Below are 16,886 nucleotides of genomic sequence, written 5' to 3'. Positions count from 1 at the left end.
GGGGGGGTGAAGGTTACTCCAGGGTGGGCGCAAATCTTGAGCGTTGACAAACGGCAATAACAGGGCACGAGCGAGAACAGAGCGGGTGGCCTCTCTCTGGCCCCCAATGTACATCGCGGTCCAATACATCTCTCAGCCTCCCAACTTGAGATGAACCAAACGTAGAAAAAAAGGGAAATGATAAGAGAGAGACGGGTGGAGAGAGAAGAATGAGAGATGAAAAAAAAGCCTAAAAAATGCCGACGCGCTGTTTCGTGCATGATCTGGCAACGCTGGAATTCCTCCCACTACGTGTTGTAGGGTTTCTCTTGGGACCCGTAACGAGTCTCAAGGTGTATGGCTACAAGGAACCTTGGACACTAACGGGTGTCCAGATAATACCTAAATTGGTCCATGGACAGCCGAAATATTATCATTCATTTCGGTGAATCCGGTTAATTCATTGGTATCGCCAGATGAAAGGCTGTTCTCTCAAGGATGAAATGTTTCCACTTCGCATTGTCTTTTTTTTATGTTTAAGGGGAGATTACAGTGAGTTTTAAAATTCGCGGGCTGTTGGAGTGAGATTTATTGAAGATCGATTGTATGGGCGTTTTCGACAATTATTTATGTAGTTTTGTACATTCAAAAATTTAACTTTGTTGAGGCTTCATATATGGCTTTCTTATCATTCAAAAGGTCTAAAATTTTTTTTTAAATTTATTACGTCCACAACGTTAATTTTTTAATTTTGTGGGTTTTTTATAAAATTTTGCGTTTCAGCATAAGTCAATTTTTTTCGGGTCTGCAATAACTCTGACGGAAATTTTCCTCTTGATTGAGCATGGTGCCAATTAACTCACATCATTGGCAATGATTTAAATATTATCATTCGTTTGAATGAATCCAGTTAATTCATTGACATCGCTAAAGGAAAGGCTATCCTCTCAAGGATGAAATGTTCCCACTTCTCATTCTTTTTTTGTGTTTAAGGCAAGACTACTATGAGTTTTGAAATTCGCGGGCTATTCGAGTGAGATTTATTGAAGATCGATTATATGGATGTTTTCACCAATTATTGATATAGTTTTGTCCCTTCAAAAATTTAATTTGATTGAATTCTTATATGGTTTCCTCAGCATTCAAAAGCCCTAAAAAATGTTTTCCAATTTTTTCAAATTTTATTACGCCCATAACGTTAATTTTTTATTTTTGTGAGTTTTTGACAAAATTTTGCGTTTCAGCACAAGCCAATTTTTTTCGGGTTTCCAATAACTATTTCCGACGGAGATTTTCCGTTTTTCCGATTGAGCATAATGCCAATTAGCTCACATCATCAGAAGTGCTTTAAAATCGCCAAAAAAGTAGAAAATTCTACGTGGTACCCCCTTCCCCCATCTCGTTTGGAGTCTTTCATGATTTTTTTCAATTTTTTCTCACACAATTTAATTGACAAATTTGATGTTTGAAAATGGTTGAATCTATACACTGACAGACAACATTAGTTTTAGCAAGAGAATTTTATTTGAACCAACTATCATTTGGTTGTTAATTTTCAAATGAACATTATTTCATAGTGAATACCAGTTATCTCTGTATGAGATACATTTGATTGGGAGAAATCGAACTTCTTTAGAATTGAAGTTCCTTTTATTTGTAGCAATAATGAGAGTATTTGATTTCATTCTAGCGGAAAGTTTACTAACTCCAGAAATTCGTTCATTTACAACACTATCATACGTTGCTCCAAGTCAATTATAATTGAAGTGAGCATTTTGTACTTCGAATCAGGATGAATATTGTTACGCAGAAAAGCTTTGAAATTGTAGTAAGATGTTGTTGAGTTGAAAGAAGTTTACATTTCTTGACTAAAAAAAATGCATTAATTTACAATAACAGAATCACAGATTACGGCAATTCAACACAAACTTGGATATCACAATTTCGTTGAATGTGATGTACGGAAAAGCTCAATTTAAACATCAGCTTCATTCGAGGAAACAACATTCAATTCATTCCTCAATGTAATCATCTCCTAGGAACGAATATTTGATCAATTCATGAAAGTTGAAAATTTCTCGACTGAAGATTATATTAGGTTAAAAAAATTGAACTTTTCCATTCTTGTGGTGAATACAGGTGACTTGACGCTAATGACTGTTTTAATATAATTTTTAACGGAATTTATTGCAAGAAAATTACAAACAACAAAAAAAAATTGTTTCTTACAATAGGCCATCGGCCGAGGGCCTTCAGCCAATGATTGTTTTATTTGATTCAAGTAAATGTATCCCAAGATGAAATAATTCATATCCACCGTAAGATCTTATTTATTTGAAATTGGATCAAGTGTATAATACTTGTTTCGAGAAAGAAAAGTCTCAATAAAAATAATTTTTTCCATCAGTGTAGTGTGGTCTGTACCAAACTGTAAAAGGTACTTGGATATCCTTAAGCGTCTACGGGGCAAACGAACAATAAACAATTTTTTTTGCACTAATTATTCGTCGTTAGATGTATATAATTGATCTTCAATGGATGAAAAATCTCACTTCAATAGCCCGAAACTTTAAAAACTGATAGTAGTCTCTCCCTAATTAATGAAACTGAGACGAGACGACACGTGTTACCCGGCGATGTTTCAAAAATCGTTATGCAAGGATGCAAAGAGTGAAAGGGTGGGTAACTCGATCATCTTCACAGATGAGAGACAAGTTACTCCCGTTCTCGCTGTCTGTCTCTCTCGTGGTACCAGTTTCCGTGCTTACGTAGGTAAAAATGCCCCCACTGGAACACAGTCTACCACAGAATGGCTTCTGCTACTGACAGATTGCAGATAAACCTGTTTATTCACTCGGCAATATTTGCATTATTATGAATTCCTTGGAATATCTAGTTTGACGGTTCGTTTTTTTTTGTTATCGTGTTTATCTTTAGCCCGCGGTTTTGGAGGATTTGAGGAGGTGGACGTCCAGTGAAGCTCTCGGGGATATCACGGTTGCACCAGACTGTGCGTCGAGAATACTCCAGGACCATGATACGGATGATGCTGTTGATCATAAATTGCCGAGTCCAGAGGAGCAGGTTCAGGCGATCGCGCTAAAGTATGTCTTCAGTAATTCGATTATTCATTCCGTTAAACTTATTTTTAAAATGTTATGCAGGGGAGATACATACGGCTGTGGGTATTAATGGGTTAACATTTCACGAAAGGAAAAATATTCTTGAATGACGGATATTGTTTATTGAATTTATAATTTGAGTATTTTCTAATTTAAAAATATCAAACTACTTTGGCCATTTTTTCTTCAGCTTTTTTACTTTTGTAGTTGAACATTAAAGCTTTCAGTTGAGCCGTATTTGACCCTATGGTTTGGTACATTTCACAATGATTTTATTGTTCAAACTTTGCAAGTCTCAATTTGAATCTCAATATTGAACTATTAAAAAACATATTAAATCTGCAAGAAAATTAGAAAGTTTACTTTTGGAGCAAGATTGCGAGCATTTTTTATGAATGATTTATAAATAATCAAATTTCCACCATAAAAATTATTTGTTCGGAATTGTAACAAATTTATTCATATTCAGAATTTTACCAGAAATTGATGTCATGCCTGAAAAAATTAGGTTTTGCGAAAGTTTAAACAATTTCAATTAGTTATTTATAAACAACAAATGTTTAAAAAAATAATAATTCTGTGCAAAATGTTATTTGAATGACGCTGAATATTCATGATTTTTTCAAATTTTTCTCACGCAATATGAGTGACAAATTTGATGATTGAAAATGGTTAATCTATAGAGTGGTCTGTACCAAACTGTAAATAATACGTGGATATCCGTAATTTAGGGGAGAACATCATGAAATTTCAAAAATTTAGTGTAAATTGAATGGAGTTCAAAAATTTTCAGTCAGAATACATTTATTCAGGGCCAAATTACGCTGAATTATTGATTACTTGAAAATTTTTATTTTCATGGAATAATTGATTTGAATTTTACAACTTCCATTGATGGTTCCAATGAATTCTGAATTTTTTAATTAAAAATTCCTCGAAATTTTAATTGCGAAAAAAAAATGAAATATTGCGACATTAAAGTCGATTTAAGGGGGACAAAATGATGAAATTTCAAATTTCACTGGAAATTTAAGGATATATTTAGCTAATTTTTCTCTAATGTCTATTCCCTTTCATGGAATAGTTGCACTAAAATTTATAGTTTGCATTGATTTTTCCAATTGATTGTGAATTCCTAATGAGAAAATGCTCAAAAATTTCACTCTAACTGTCACTCGATAAAAATGTCTCCAAAAAATATTCACCAGAATTCAAGAATTATTTTCCTTTTTCCGCCTATTCCCTACAGATTTATTCGCATACTCAACATTCCCCGAGAATCGCGAATCACAGAAGTAGATAGCCAATTACTTTGCCCATTAAAAATGAAAGAGATTCCAGAATTGATAAAAAAAAAATTAATGGATTACTCATGTTGATGGATTAGATTCCCAGCGGAAATAGTAGCGGTAGATGTGAGTGGTCGTGGTTTCGAGAGAATGTCCATGAGAAGGAGATCCTTGCTATCCGCACGGGCAACAGGTGAAAATCAGGATGCAAGCGTGAAACGTAGATCACGACCGCGCAGGCCACGGGGAAAAAGACGAAATACGATAGCTGGAACGGACAGAAAGGAGATTCGTCGAGCAGTTGGAGAGTAAGTAATCCCCATACCTTTACATCATTTTTCGCTAAGGCAAGAAGCTTAAACATCTCCCTTTACCACTTTATTTTTTCACCTCAAAAAAACATTTTTTATCGTATCAGAGAGTCGACGGCGAACGAAGCTGACGCTTCGGTTCGAGAGGATGAGATTATATCTCAAGACTCCCCAGGCAGAGCTCACCGTTCAGCAAGTACAGATATACTCGGTAAAAAGGAGTCGCCAACTGAGAGAAAATGGCACTTTGACACATTGAAAGCTTGGGGTATGTCGCGACTAAAGTTAATAAGCCCAAAACAAGATGAGAATAAAATTGAAAATAATTCCCACGAGTTGCATGGGCCATGTGACGACACAAACGTATACGAAATGATAACGACCCAGCGTAGAAAGAGGGATAAATCGCACGAGAGAAAACCGAGTTCATCGAGCTCAAGTGGTAAGAGTATAGCATCGAGTATTGCTGTTTCGATACCGGTGCCAGAGAGGCCAGTAAAATTGCGCGAATGTGCCGCGCAAAAAAGGGAGAGGAGAAAAGGTGGAAATAATCGTGATGATCCACCACACTCGAGTTCTGGTAATTGGAGTGCGTCGTCAGAGAGCGGTAGAGCGAGTATAGGAAGTGAAACAACGACTAATCCACCGAGATCAACCACTACAACGTCCACTGGGACCTGTTCGATGTCATTGAGTCATGCCAGAAGATTACGGGGAAGGGACACTTCGACATCGTCATCTGTGACGTCCGAGGGTACCCTGACGCCGGATATTATCCAGGACATTGGGGTAATGCCATTCTCCGATGATGGGGAGGGAGAGGGAGAGACTTGCTCTATTTATTCGTGTGATACTGAGGGCTATTACACGTCATTTCACATGGACTCGGGGTTGAAGACACTCAGGGAGGAGGAGACAGTACCCCAGACCCCGTTGACTAAGTCCAACGAAGTCAGTCCTGATTCGGTGTCACCTCTCGTGGAGAACGAGTATGAGCTGTTTGGGAGGGGATCCACCTCGACTACTACTAGTTCAGCGGGAACTGTTTGTACTACTCTTCTGGCACCACCGCCACCGGAGAGGAAATCGAGTCTTACTGTTGTTGCCATGGTGAGTTATCTGACTACTCGATCGGAAGATCAGTCCATATTCAATGGAATGGGATTGATCGATTACGAAATTTAAACAAGTTGTTATATCTCGGGAACTACTGGACCGATCGGGCTGAAACAGCGCGCCAAAGTTGAGCTCAATAATAACTACGATGAGCTAAAATTTCAGATTTTTATCTACAAATTACACCGTATTTATGTTGAATTTTCTAAAAATTAATCCCAGCAAACAGTATGTCGACAATTTGTCGACAAATTGCCGATGTCCTGTTAAATTTCAGATGGCACTGGCAAAAATTGTTTTCTGGGATCCCAAAAACCCAAGTTGTAGGATACATACATGTAGACATGACCCTAAAAACATCATTTCTTCACGATTCATAACATTCTAGACCATTTGCAATCAAAATTAGAAAATTGAAAAATCGGTCAAAAAAAGGCTTCATTCGGAAGCAAAAGGACTAAAATTGAAGCTAAAAATCTGAATTTTCGTCATATAATTGGTATTACTTTGGAGCACCTCTGGACGCATTTTTAGCTTAATCGGTCAAGTAGTTTCCGAGATGCAGCGATTTCTCAAAAAAAAATTTTCCTCAATATCTAGAAAACTACGTGACTGAGATGAGTTTTTTTATTGTAAAAATATTCCTTGATAAGATCTATCAAATCAAATCACAATATTGCTATGTAACTAGGGACAGTTTGGTAATATTCGGTATTTTTCGTTTTTAATAAATGCAAACTAAATTAGAAAATCGAAAAATTGGTCAAATACAAGGCTCCCATTCGAAAGCAAAAACATCATATCTTCACGTTTCATGACATTCTACATAATTCCCAAACAAAATAAGAAGATCGTAAAAATCAAGGATTACAAAGCTTCCATTCACAAACAAAAATCACGGAAATGCTCATCTAGATGTGATTTATGACATGAAGTACTGAACTTTAATTGGCCAACATCCGAATATAAAAAATAATTAGTTAAATACACATAAAGTCGAATGGTGCTATACTATTGGCTGAAATTTCACAGGAGAAAATAATGTACAGTAAACGAAGTAGTTAAGTGGTAAAACGAGATGACTCAACTTCAGGGTCAGTCTTTGAATGATATCTATGAAGCTGAGAGATACTCATCAGAAGAAATGTTAATCTTCATATTTTACCTTGAGACTGACAGTTACGGAGGGCGTGTCAAGTGGAAAAATTTGTTCTGCTTAATTTATTTCATCCCATGAGGTCGCTCGTAGCAGTTCAAAACCAAAATTGGAATTTTACGGACGGCTTAATAGTTGTTTCCAAAAGAGTTACATTGAATTAGATTTAGAAGGAGAAGACTTATAAAATTTTAACTTCAATTTTAATTCATGATTGTTGATATTCTAAAAACGGTCTAAGCGCAAAATTTCTCACTCTAAATTATCCCAACGTTTCGACTCCCAAGGAAGTCCTCATCAAGGGATTTATTTATTCTTCTAAATCAATTGAAAAATGTTTTCACACACAACAGTTTAGTCAGATCACAGATAGTTGAAAAATTTCTTTTATACATGCTAATCGTTAAATGTACGAATGTTGTTATAGACTCATTACAATCGAAAGCGATCTTCTCTTATTTCTTGGATGATGTTTTAATGCAAGTAATACAAATAATCTTAATGCATGTGAAAACAAGACGAAAATTTCATCACTCATTAGAATTTTCAGATAATTCAAAGTTCGAGAATATGATTTTCTGAATTTTCCTAAATTTTTTGAATTTTCACTCAATAATGAGAGTAAAATTTATCATTTCTATTAACTATTTCAAAATTATAAATTTTAAATTTTAAATTTCGGCCGACCAAATGTTCCTCAATTAGTACACAAAGTAGGCGGAGCTTCCGAGGAGTTAGCATAGGTCTTCAAGCTGACAGATTCAATGGGATTCAGATTTTTAAGAGGTGGAAAGATGAGAATCCTTCAATTTATTTGAATTTTCAATCAAATCATGAATATTCAGAACCTCTACTACGCTAAATACTCAATAAATTGAACATTTAAGAATATATTTACTTGGCTTTTCCTGATTTCCATCCATTTTCATAGAATAATTGAACTGAAATTAATACTTTCCATTAATCTTCTAATCAAACTATCAGTATCCAATGACGGAATTCAGTGAAACTGCTACTTGATAAAAATTTCCAAGACGTGTACTATAAATTTAAAAAAAATCAATGGAATATGCACCTTTTTAAGGACGGGATCTCCCGAAATTTCAGAGTAAATGTTGGTCGTTAAAATTTCTGGGCTTCAACACGGAAAATTCCGACAAAAATCTTAGCCCGAGTAGGCAGCTCTAAACAGAAAGAATTTTGTCCTTCCTCTTTGTCGAGTAATTGCTTTTGGGAAAAGAAGTTCCCTAACTGTAAATCTAAGGGGGATAGATTTCCGTGATAACGTTCCCTGCAGACCTTACTTCGCTCGACAAACATTCGGTCGTCTCTTTTAGATTTCGAGATATCTTTCAAGAACTGATCCTCAAATAAAACCGACTCACTCTGTTTCACTACTTCAGTACCAAATAAATTTGAATAAATCCTGAATTTCAAGCTATAACCTCAGCAAAATGTTGACATTTCAGGTTCATGGTCAGAATAAAAACGGCGGAGAATCCCCGGATAGTGGACATAACACATCCTCATCTCCAGTGGAATCAGCATCGAGTCCAGCCTGCACAGCAAGATCATGCTCAGAACTTGAGTATTCAGAATCGAGTGATCTCGAGGGTTGCGAGAGAATCGAGAGAATTCGTTCTAAAACAGCAATAAATACGAGTAGAATTCCGTCCATGTGTGTGATAACACCTCCAGGATCTGACGATGAGAACAGTAAGGAGACACCTCAGGAGTCACCGTCGAGTAAAAAAACCGATAATATGGAGATAAAGGTGAATAGCCCTGATGCCCCTGGGGCTGTCCTCATGTCAGCAACAGTTGGAACATCGAAGATGGAAGTGATCAACGGTCAGGACAAGAATCTCTACGCCACTGTTCAAACGATCGATCCTAAGGCTAAAGAGGCACCATCTGAGAGGACACACTTCAAGACAAGTCCACTCAGTGGAATGCTGGATAGAATTCGCGGCGTTCTGCCACTGAGTCGCAAGCAACCAGGAAAGACTGAAAATATTCCACAGACGCAAAATGCCTGTCATGACTCTGGCGACTATGTTACCATAGCCGACGTGAGGAATAATAATGACAAGGGATGTAATGCTAATCAATTGATCTATTCAAATGGCGAATTATTCGAGCAGGATCGTAGAGACACTGAGTACGTCAGTCTGACTGAATTACCTAAGAAACCGGATTCTTCGCTGGAGAGGAAGCGTCAGGGTGCTAGAGTCACTCTGGACTCGGAGGGAAAAGTTGTTTATTCGTCGGACAGTCTCAAGAGGCGAAAGGGAACACACACGACGTTCAATCCTGGTAAGAAACGACGAAATGGTCTCTCTGTTTTCAGATGTGAACCTGTCATTGTTAACACGGCAAATAGAATTTGTTTGAGGTTGGGGGGTTCCCCTTTTTTTCTAGGTGTTTGATTTGGCGCATGGGGGACCGCCTATCTTTTCGGAACTCATATTAAGGGGTTTCAGGTTGGAAAAAAAATGACATTGAATCGACATTTTTATGGGATTTTTACAAGTTATGAACGATTAATGTAAGGATAGCCAAATACTTTGGCTATTTTTTCTCCAGTGAAATGGTTTTCTATTTTTGTAGTCAAACATCAGAGCATTCATTTGAGCCCCATTTGACCCCAGAAAACATTTTTAAAATCTGAACAAAAATTAGAAAGTTTACTTTTGGAGGAAGATTGATGAAATAATTTATGAACAATCAATTTTCCATCATAAAAATCATTTGTTCGGAATCGTAACAAATTTATTCATTTTTAGAATTTCCCCAGAAAATGATTTCATACCCAGAAAAAATAAGATTTTCGAAAGTTTAAAAAATTTTCATTAATTACTTATAAACAACAAATTATTTAAAAAATAATAATTCTGTGTAGAATGTAATTTGAATGACATTGAATATTCATGATATTTTTCAAATTTTTCTCACACAATTTAATTGACAATTTTGAGGATTAAAAATGGGTGAATCTATAGTACGGTCTGTACCAAACTGTAAAAGATACTTGGATATATTTACCGTCTTATATAAATGCACTGAAAAAAAAATTACTTTTGCCAAGGAATCATAGTTTTTCAAAAACGATTTTTTTTCGAATAATGAAAGAATACCCATAAATTCGATTTCTATTCTTGTCTTTGGATAGAATGAATAGAATGACGACTTAAATGGCAATGAATTGGAAAAATTGCAAATTGGAGAGTGAAAATTTTTAAAAAGCGATGATCGGCTAGAAAATGGGGGAAATTTGTTATTCTTCATTTGTGTCGGTGAAAACTTGGAATTACTGTTTTTTTTTTTTTCAAATATAGGAAGGATATGAATATTTTCAAGTTTTTTTATCTCATTTTACCGAGAAGAAATGAAAAAATGCAAAATAACGTGGGCCGAAAGAAATGAAAAATTTAATTTTTCAATATCTCCAAAAAGTGTTAAAATCGATATATTTTTTCGAATAATGAAAGACTACGCATAAATTCGATTTCTACCCTTGTCTTTCGATAGAATAAATGAAAAAAAATTAGAATTGGAGACCGAAAATTTTGTGCGATTATTATTATGTAATAATTAATGAGCAATATTTGGAACGTTTGTGAATGAAAAATGAATTATTCAGGTACCAAACTTGAGATTAGAAAATTGAAAAAAAATCATGCAAGTTCTCTATTGGAAATCTTTACCTAACAAGAAAAAAAACCATTGCAGGTCCATTCGTGAAAGAAACGCCTTCAGCATCATCACCGGCGGCCTCCCCAATGTTCCGACGAGCCCAACCTCAAATCCGCGCTGTATCAACAAAACAATTGGACCGTACCCCAACCACACGATCCGGCAAACTTGTGATACGCGCTGGAAAGAGTCCCGAGCGTGCAACTGAAAAAATCGAACGTGAACAAAAGCAAACACGTGGTGCCTATGTCAACGTGCAGAGCGAGGAAGGTAAGAGGACGGAACATAATGGTGTACATGAGTCAACTGATTGCACCGATGGCACTGACTGTAACAGGGGAAAAGTACTAAGGACATTGACCTCGGATACGTGTCATTTCGATAATAAAACAATTAAAAGTCGCGTGGATACATTGAACTCAAAGGAGAATGAGTACTGCCCGGAGAAATTACGTACCAAGGGTAATACTCCGAAACTAACGAGAAAACTTTTTATTTCAAATTTCGATTCGTCTCCCAGTAGTAGTTTATCGTATTCCAATCATGAAGACAGCGCGGTTCTGACGGAAACACCGGAAAATGTACCGCTGAATCGTGAGAGGAAGATCAAACGCAGCGAGAGTTACAGAATGGCGAATAGCCCGATAATGTTCATTAAAAAAATATCCTGCAATGCGGATAGATCGACAAAAATTATCAGAACAGCGTCTGAAGAATTGCGGGAAGACTTGATCAAGGAGAGAATTAATTATCCCGATAGTGTAGCTAGTCCAACGATTTTAGAAAGCGACTTTTCTGATTCTAGTTGGAATAATAATAATTGTCGTTTGAGCTCACCCATGACTCCTCGACCACGTGCACAGGATCTCGAGCCAGCTCGTGTTCTTAAGTACTCGAGCAATGATACAGAAATATGGTAGGGATTGATTGTTAAGGTGTTTCGTGTGTAGATCACCGGGGGGTGCAACGAAAGGGGAGTTTATTGTTCTCGAGCCCTGATTCAATCGCTGAGCACGAAATTCCCAAGTTTCAAGCAACTATTTTAGTGCGCATTGAACATTTTTTGAATATTGATTTTATTTATCAGATTGACTGATTTTTTCTCCATCACCTACGGGTGTCAAATAATTTTCATTGGATATTTTGTGGTAAACCTGTCGAGTGTTTTCTCTCTCTCAGTTCCATGGTCCAACCCGTACCTTTCTTATGATGCTCACTGACATTCGAATCACGCGCCTGTGCGTGAGTGCGTAATTGCCCCGAAACTCATAATTTTCCGAATCATTTATTCAAATAACTTGCTTATGAAATCCGAAAAAAATCTGAAACTTAAACGTGTTCTCAAGAAAGATTTGATTTATCACCCACTAGTTTTTCCACAATAGTTCATTATTTTTTGGAGTGCCATGGAAATTTCCCTAATAGACCTTTTCATTCTGAGAGTCACTAGATTTGCGGACACTTTTTTCCCATGTTAATTCCCCTAGGATTTGCGGACACTTTATCGAAATTACATATAAATCATGGTTTTTGAGCGCTCAAGTGTATATCATTGTAAAGTTCAATATTTATCAGAATTTTCCATGGTTTTTTCGGAGATTTTTTCGTTGAATGAACGAAATAAATATTTCCCCTAGATTTCCAGAATGAAAAGGTCTATTAAGAATGGGGAATCCTCGGAGGTTATAGCTGAAGGAGTTACAAAAACAGCCAAATCTCATTATTTTTTTTCTTGAGACTGAGATCTGAAAAAAATGCAAAAATTCTCAATGATGCAGCATACTCAGACATTTCTTCCATGAATTTTCCATTTTTTTCCCATTATTTTGACTTTTCACACGAAACACCTTAAAGCGAGATTGCGATGAAATGCAGAAGTTCATGGATTTTGTAACCAGAAATCTGGGAGTTTTCTGCTATTGGAAGAAAATTTTAAATTTTGTTGATAAATGAAATTTAGCAGTATAAAATTTCAATGGAAATTCAATAAAATTCTAGATCTTTGTGCAACAGGACGATGAGAATTCTCCAACTCACTCGAAATTTCAATTTGAGTGATTTTCAATCAATATCGATAATTTACGCACGCTCTTGAACTTTACGCACTCCTGCACAAAAACAACCTAATTACCCACACTAACGTCCCGAACTGTGAACTCGGCAGATACCGTAAAAAATAGGATGTGTTACACGTGCGTATGAAAATAGTATATTTCTCACCAAGGAAGGGAAAATAAAGGAGTCGTGTCCACGTGCAGAATTACCACCCGAGCCGAAGGCGAGGGTGGTAAGCACGTGGGTAAGGGATCTTTATTTTACCTCCCGTGGTGAGAACGTTATTTTTCGTCACGGCGTAGGCGGACAGGCAGAAAACATGTTCTTTTCGCCCGCCGTGGCGAAAAAGTGCAATTTTACGCACTAGTAACACTATACTATTCTAATTATATAAAATTGCTGAAGACCGCTTAGGCCATCCTGTTGTCATCTGATGTTTAAAGCAATGCATACATATTGTTGTAGTCAAAGAAATAATAATTCCGGAATTAATCAAAGGGGCGTTTTCATTGACAGTTCTTCAAATTAATTAATGAAACAAAAGTATCATCATACTTCAAGTCAGACTCTAACAACAAAAGAACATCTATTTCTTTTTATTATTTTACAAAAGAAGGGAAAAGGATAAATCAAGCCATTTGCTTTCGACACAATATTGATATAATTGGCTTTCGGATGGATACAGCGTTTTAGCATTGCGCCGACCTTTCGCAAACATTGCACGCTGAGAGAAAAAATTACTTTGGACAAAGATGATTTCCTTGATACAAGAAAATATTCTCTTGACAATTTCTAGAATCGTGAAATCTCCTGGTAAATAATTTTGTGCTCACACTGAGAAAAAGAAGTCTTTCAACAGGATGAGATTCTCTTGTCCCGAGACAATTTTCAAGTGTTATCATAAGTCTTCTCATAAATTTACATAGTTCGTGTTATATCTCGAATTTAGTGGATTGTGAGAATTCACACTTTCCCGATCTGATCACTCATCATCTCCAACTGAGTAATTTTTGTTTCAATTGCACGACGAACACTTTCATTATCAATTCAAGTGTATAGAAAATTGATNAAAAGAAGTCTTTCAACAGGATGAGATTCTCTTGTCCCGAGACAATTTTCAAGTGTTATCATAAGTCTTCTCATAAATTTACATAGTTCGTGTTATATCTCGAATTTAGTGGATTGTGAGAATTCACACTTTCCCGATCTGATCACTCATCATCTCCAACTGAGTAATTTTTGTTTCAATTGCACGACGAACACTTTCATTATCAATTCAAGTGTATAGAAAATTGATCTCAAGTGTTGTGCTCCTTGTGCAAAATTCTATGTAATCAAAGTCCTGATGAAAAAATTCTAGATATAACGCAAACTACATGAATTTATGGGAAGAACATAATTTCTAGTCTTGAGAGGGTTTAAAAATTTTCTCGGGACAGGAGAATCTTATCCTGTTGGAAAACTTTTTTCTCTCAGTCTGAGAACGAAATAATTTATCAGGAGATTTCATGATTTTTAAAATTGACAAGAGAATATTTTCTTGTATCAAGTAAACCTTCTTCGTCAAAAGTAGTTTTTTTTACTCAGTGCATCTTCAGTGCTAAGAGCTTCGATTCTGAGCTCCGATGTCTGGGGGTAGTCCTTATATACCCTCCCCTCCATTGAAAGTAATAATGGACGAAGAGAAAGGGGGGTTTGGGGGGGGGGAGAACTAATGATATGTTTTTAATTGACCACCAGGTCCAAAATTTGGATGTCAATAATCGCGGCCACGAAAGTTTCAAAACTAAGATTAATACATATTCCAACAACTACGAGAAACGTCCTGTAAAAATTTCGAGTCAATATCATCATTTTTTCTTCACAGCTTGAATCCCCCGCTGAGAAATAATCTCTCGAGAAGGTGAATCCAATATTTATGTCGAGTCTCTCGAGGGGTCAGTGCACATAACTCAAACGACTACAACAATCTATTGTTTTCGGTTGGGGGTAATCGATGAAAAAAACGAGAAAAAATGGAATAAGATTCCGCTGTGTTCGTGAATCGACCTTCCTTTATCCCTTATCGGTTGCATTTAATTTGCATGGCTCAACAATCGTCCGAGTTGCATCAGACGTCGATATTTATCATGTGCGATTACTAGATATATGTTGAGGAGTTCACAGAGGAAATTTTCCCCCTTCTTCCCATTTTTTTTGTTATTCACTTTGATCAGCGGCTACAAGGGTTTTGTGTTTTACTGGGGGGATATATTGAAAATTCCAAACGTTCGTCGGCTAGTGATCGCCAACGAGCGGAACAACTCACTCCACTCTCCTGCTCTTAGACTGTGATAAATTTTTTTAGTCTTTTTTTTTTATTTGAAAAAACAATTGTCTTAGAAGGGAAGAATTGTCTTTCTAGGAATGAAATCAAGAATGAGTGGAAATTGCTGTTGTTGATCAGTTGAAGGCCACTAAAGAAGTTGATAAGAGAGACCAGTGCGGGGGGTTAAACCAGTAGAAATCACGTTTCGGTAGACAGACAGTCGCCGCACGTTGACTTTTGTTGATCGAACGAACCGGGCTTGAGTGGTACGAGATTGATCTTGTCTGAGTAAATATTTACATGGAAAAATGCTGGCCAGGCATCTCTTGTTCTTAGCAACACGCCGACCCCGTAAGTCCTCACTAATGACTTCATCCAGTAGTAATTAACCGTTCGAAAGGGTTTTTTGTCTTCTCAATAATGACTCCCATAATGGATTAACAATGCTGTTTATTACCTTATTTCCGATTTTTACGACTCATTGTTTCGATATTAATGTGGGAAAATTTTATCACAATGTACTTTTCCATGTCTACATATAGCCAGCAATTATCACCGCAGGCAAAGCCATGTTTTTATTTAAAATTGGACAACTGTTAGGGTGAAAGAAATTTGTAAACACGTAATTGAAATTAACACTCGAAAATTGAAATAGATTTCACACGTTTGACCCCTAAATCTCGGCGATACTAATGAAAGATTGAGGCTCGTTTATAACAGATGGCTTTTAATCTACCAGTGATTGAATAACCACTGATTATCTCAGTAATGATGGGAAAAAATGCCTTATTTAACGCATAGGTCACGGTAATCTCTGAATCATCACACGTGCAGTATTAAGAACGATTAGTGATTTAGCTTACGACCTCATTGTGTATGAGTTACTAAGTCGGCAGAGTTCAATATTACACAATCACGAAGTGTCAGAATTTTTCTCAACACGAATTATCGCGGATGGTCTCGAATGATGATGGGCATATTGGAGGAATGTATCCACGTGATTTTGTAACTGGCATTCACAATTCAGAGGAGGAAAAAATCAACTATATCAGTTATTTCGTAATTGCCAGTGTAAACAAATGGAAATATTGTAGTTTGATTAGGGAACTTGCATGAAGCTGAATTCTTTTTAATTCCCCTGTTCACACATTCCTCGTAACATATGGATAGCTAAACGGCGAAAATTATGGAGAAATATTGCCTAGATGTCTTATGATAATTAATTGAAAATCAGTGATTTCGATGCCAATTTTTGGGATCTATTTTTATTTAATTGCTTAAATATTTCTCATATGTTTATTACCATCTTAACGATTGAAGTCGCTTCTTATACACGAAACTGCGTTGCCATCTGAAATGATAATGTAGTTTCATGCTAAGCAGAAAAATCTCCATAAGAACCCATATATAAGTAGCGACTTTAATCGTTAATAACTTGAAAAGGAAATCCAAAAAAATTCTATGAAAATTCATAGACAATTCAAATATGATTATAAACATTCTGTATGAATTCCAGATGAATGTCATTATTTACCTTTATCACACGAAACACCTTAATGAACAATATTTTGAACGTTTGTGTATGAAAAATGAATTGCAAAATTTCTCCTCCTTCTTAAGGCCATTTTGCGGTTCTCGGCTATTTTAACGTCCTCAATTGCAAAATTTCTCCTCCTTAAGGCCATTGTGCGGTTCTCGGCTATTTTAACGTTCTCAATGAATTAACACAAAAATCCATTTATTTCAGGATTATTTGTAATGCATTGCTGTGACTAGTTGAATTTGACGGATAGTTACTTAGAATTGACATAGTTAAAAATGTTTTAAATAATGGGGTGGGGGGGGGGGGTTTTT

At 36.3% G+C, this 16,886-nt stretch overlaps 1 protein-coding gene across 1 annotated transcript in view; it reads left to right on the top strand.

Annotated features, from left to right (window-relative positions):
* The window catches only part of LOC107039173 (serine-rich adhesin for platelets), a 51,493-nt gene that overhangs the window by 22,521 nt on the left and 12,086 nt on the right, over nt 1-16,886 (top strand). The window contains exons 3-7 of the mRNA XM_015258667.1: nt 2,917-3,083; nt 4,489-4,698; nt 4,809-5,811; nt 8,443-9,289; nt 10,706-10,939. Of these exons, the coding sequence (XP_015114153.1) occupies nt 2,917-3,083; nt 4,489-4,698; nt 4,809-5,811; nt 8,443-9,289; nt 10,706-10,939 (2,461 nt within the window). The remainder of the gene's footprint in view (nt 1-2,916; nt 3,084-4,488; nt 4,699-4,808; nt 5,812-8,442; nt 9,290-10,705; nt 10,940-16,886) is intronic.

This window comes from Diachasma alloeum, unplaced genomic scaffold (genome assembly GCF_001412515.2).
Source record: "Diachasma alloeum isolate Michigan unplaced genomic scaffold, Dall2.0 Dall_scaffold_00178, whole genome shotgun sequence".
Lineage (NCBI taxonomy): Eukaryota > Metazoa > Arthropoda > Insecta > Hymenoptera > Braconidae > Diachasma > Diachasma alloeum.
This window is presented reverse-complemented; position numbering and strand designations above follow the sequence as displayed.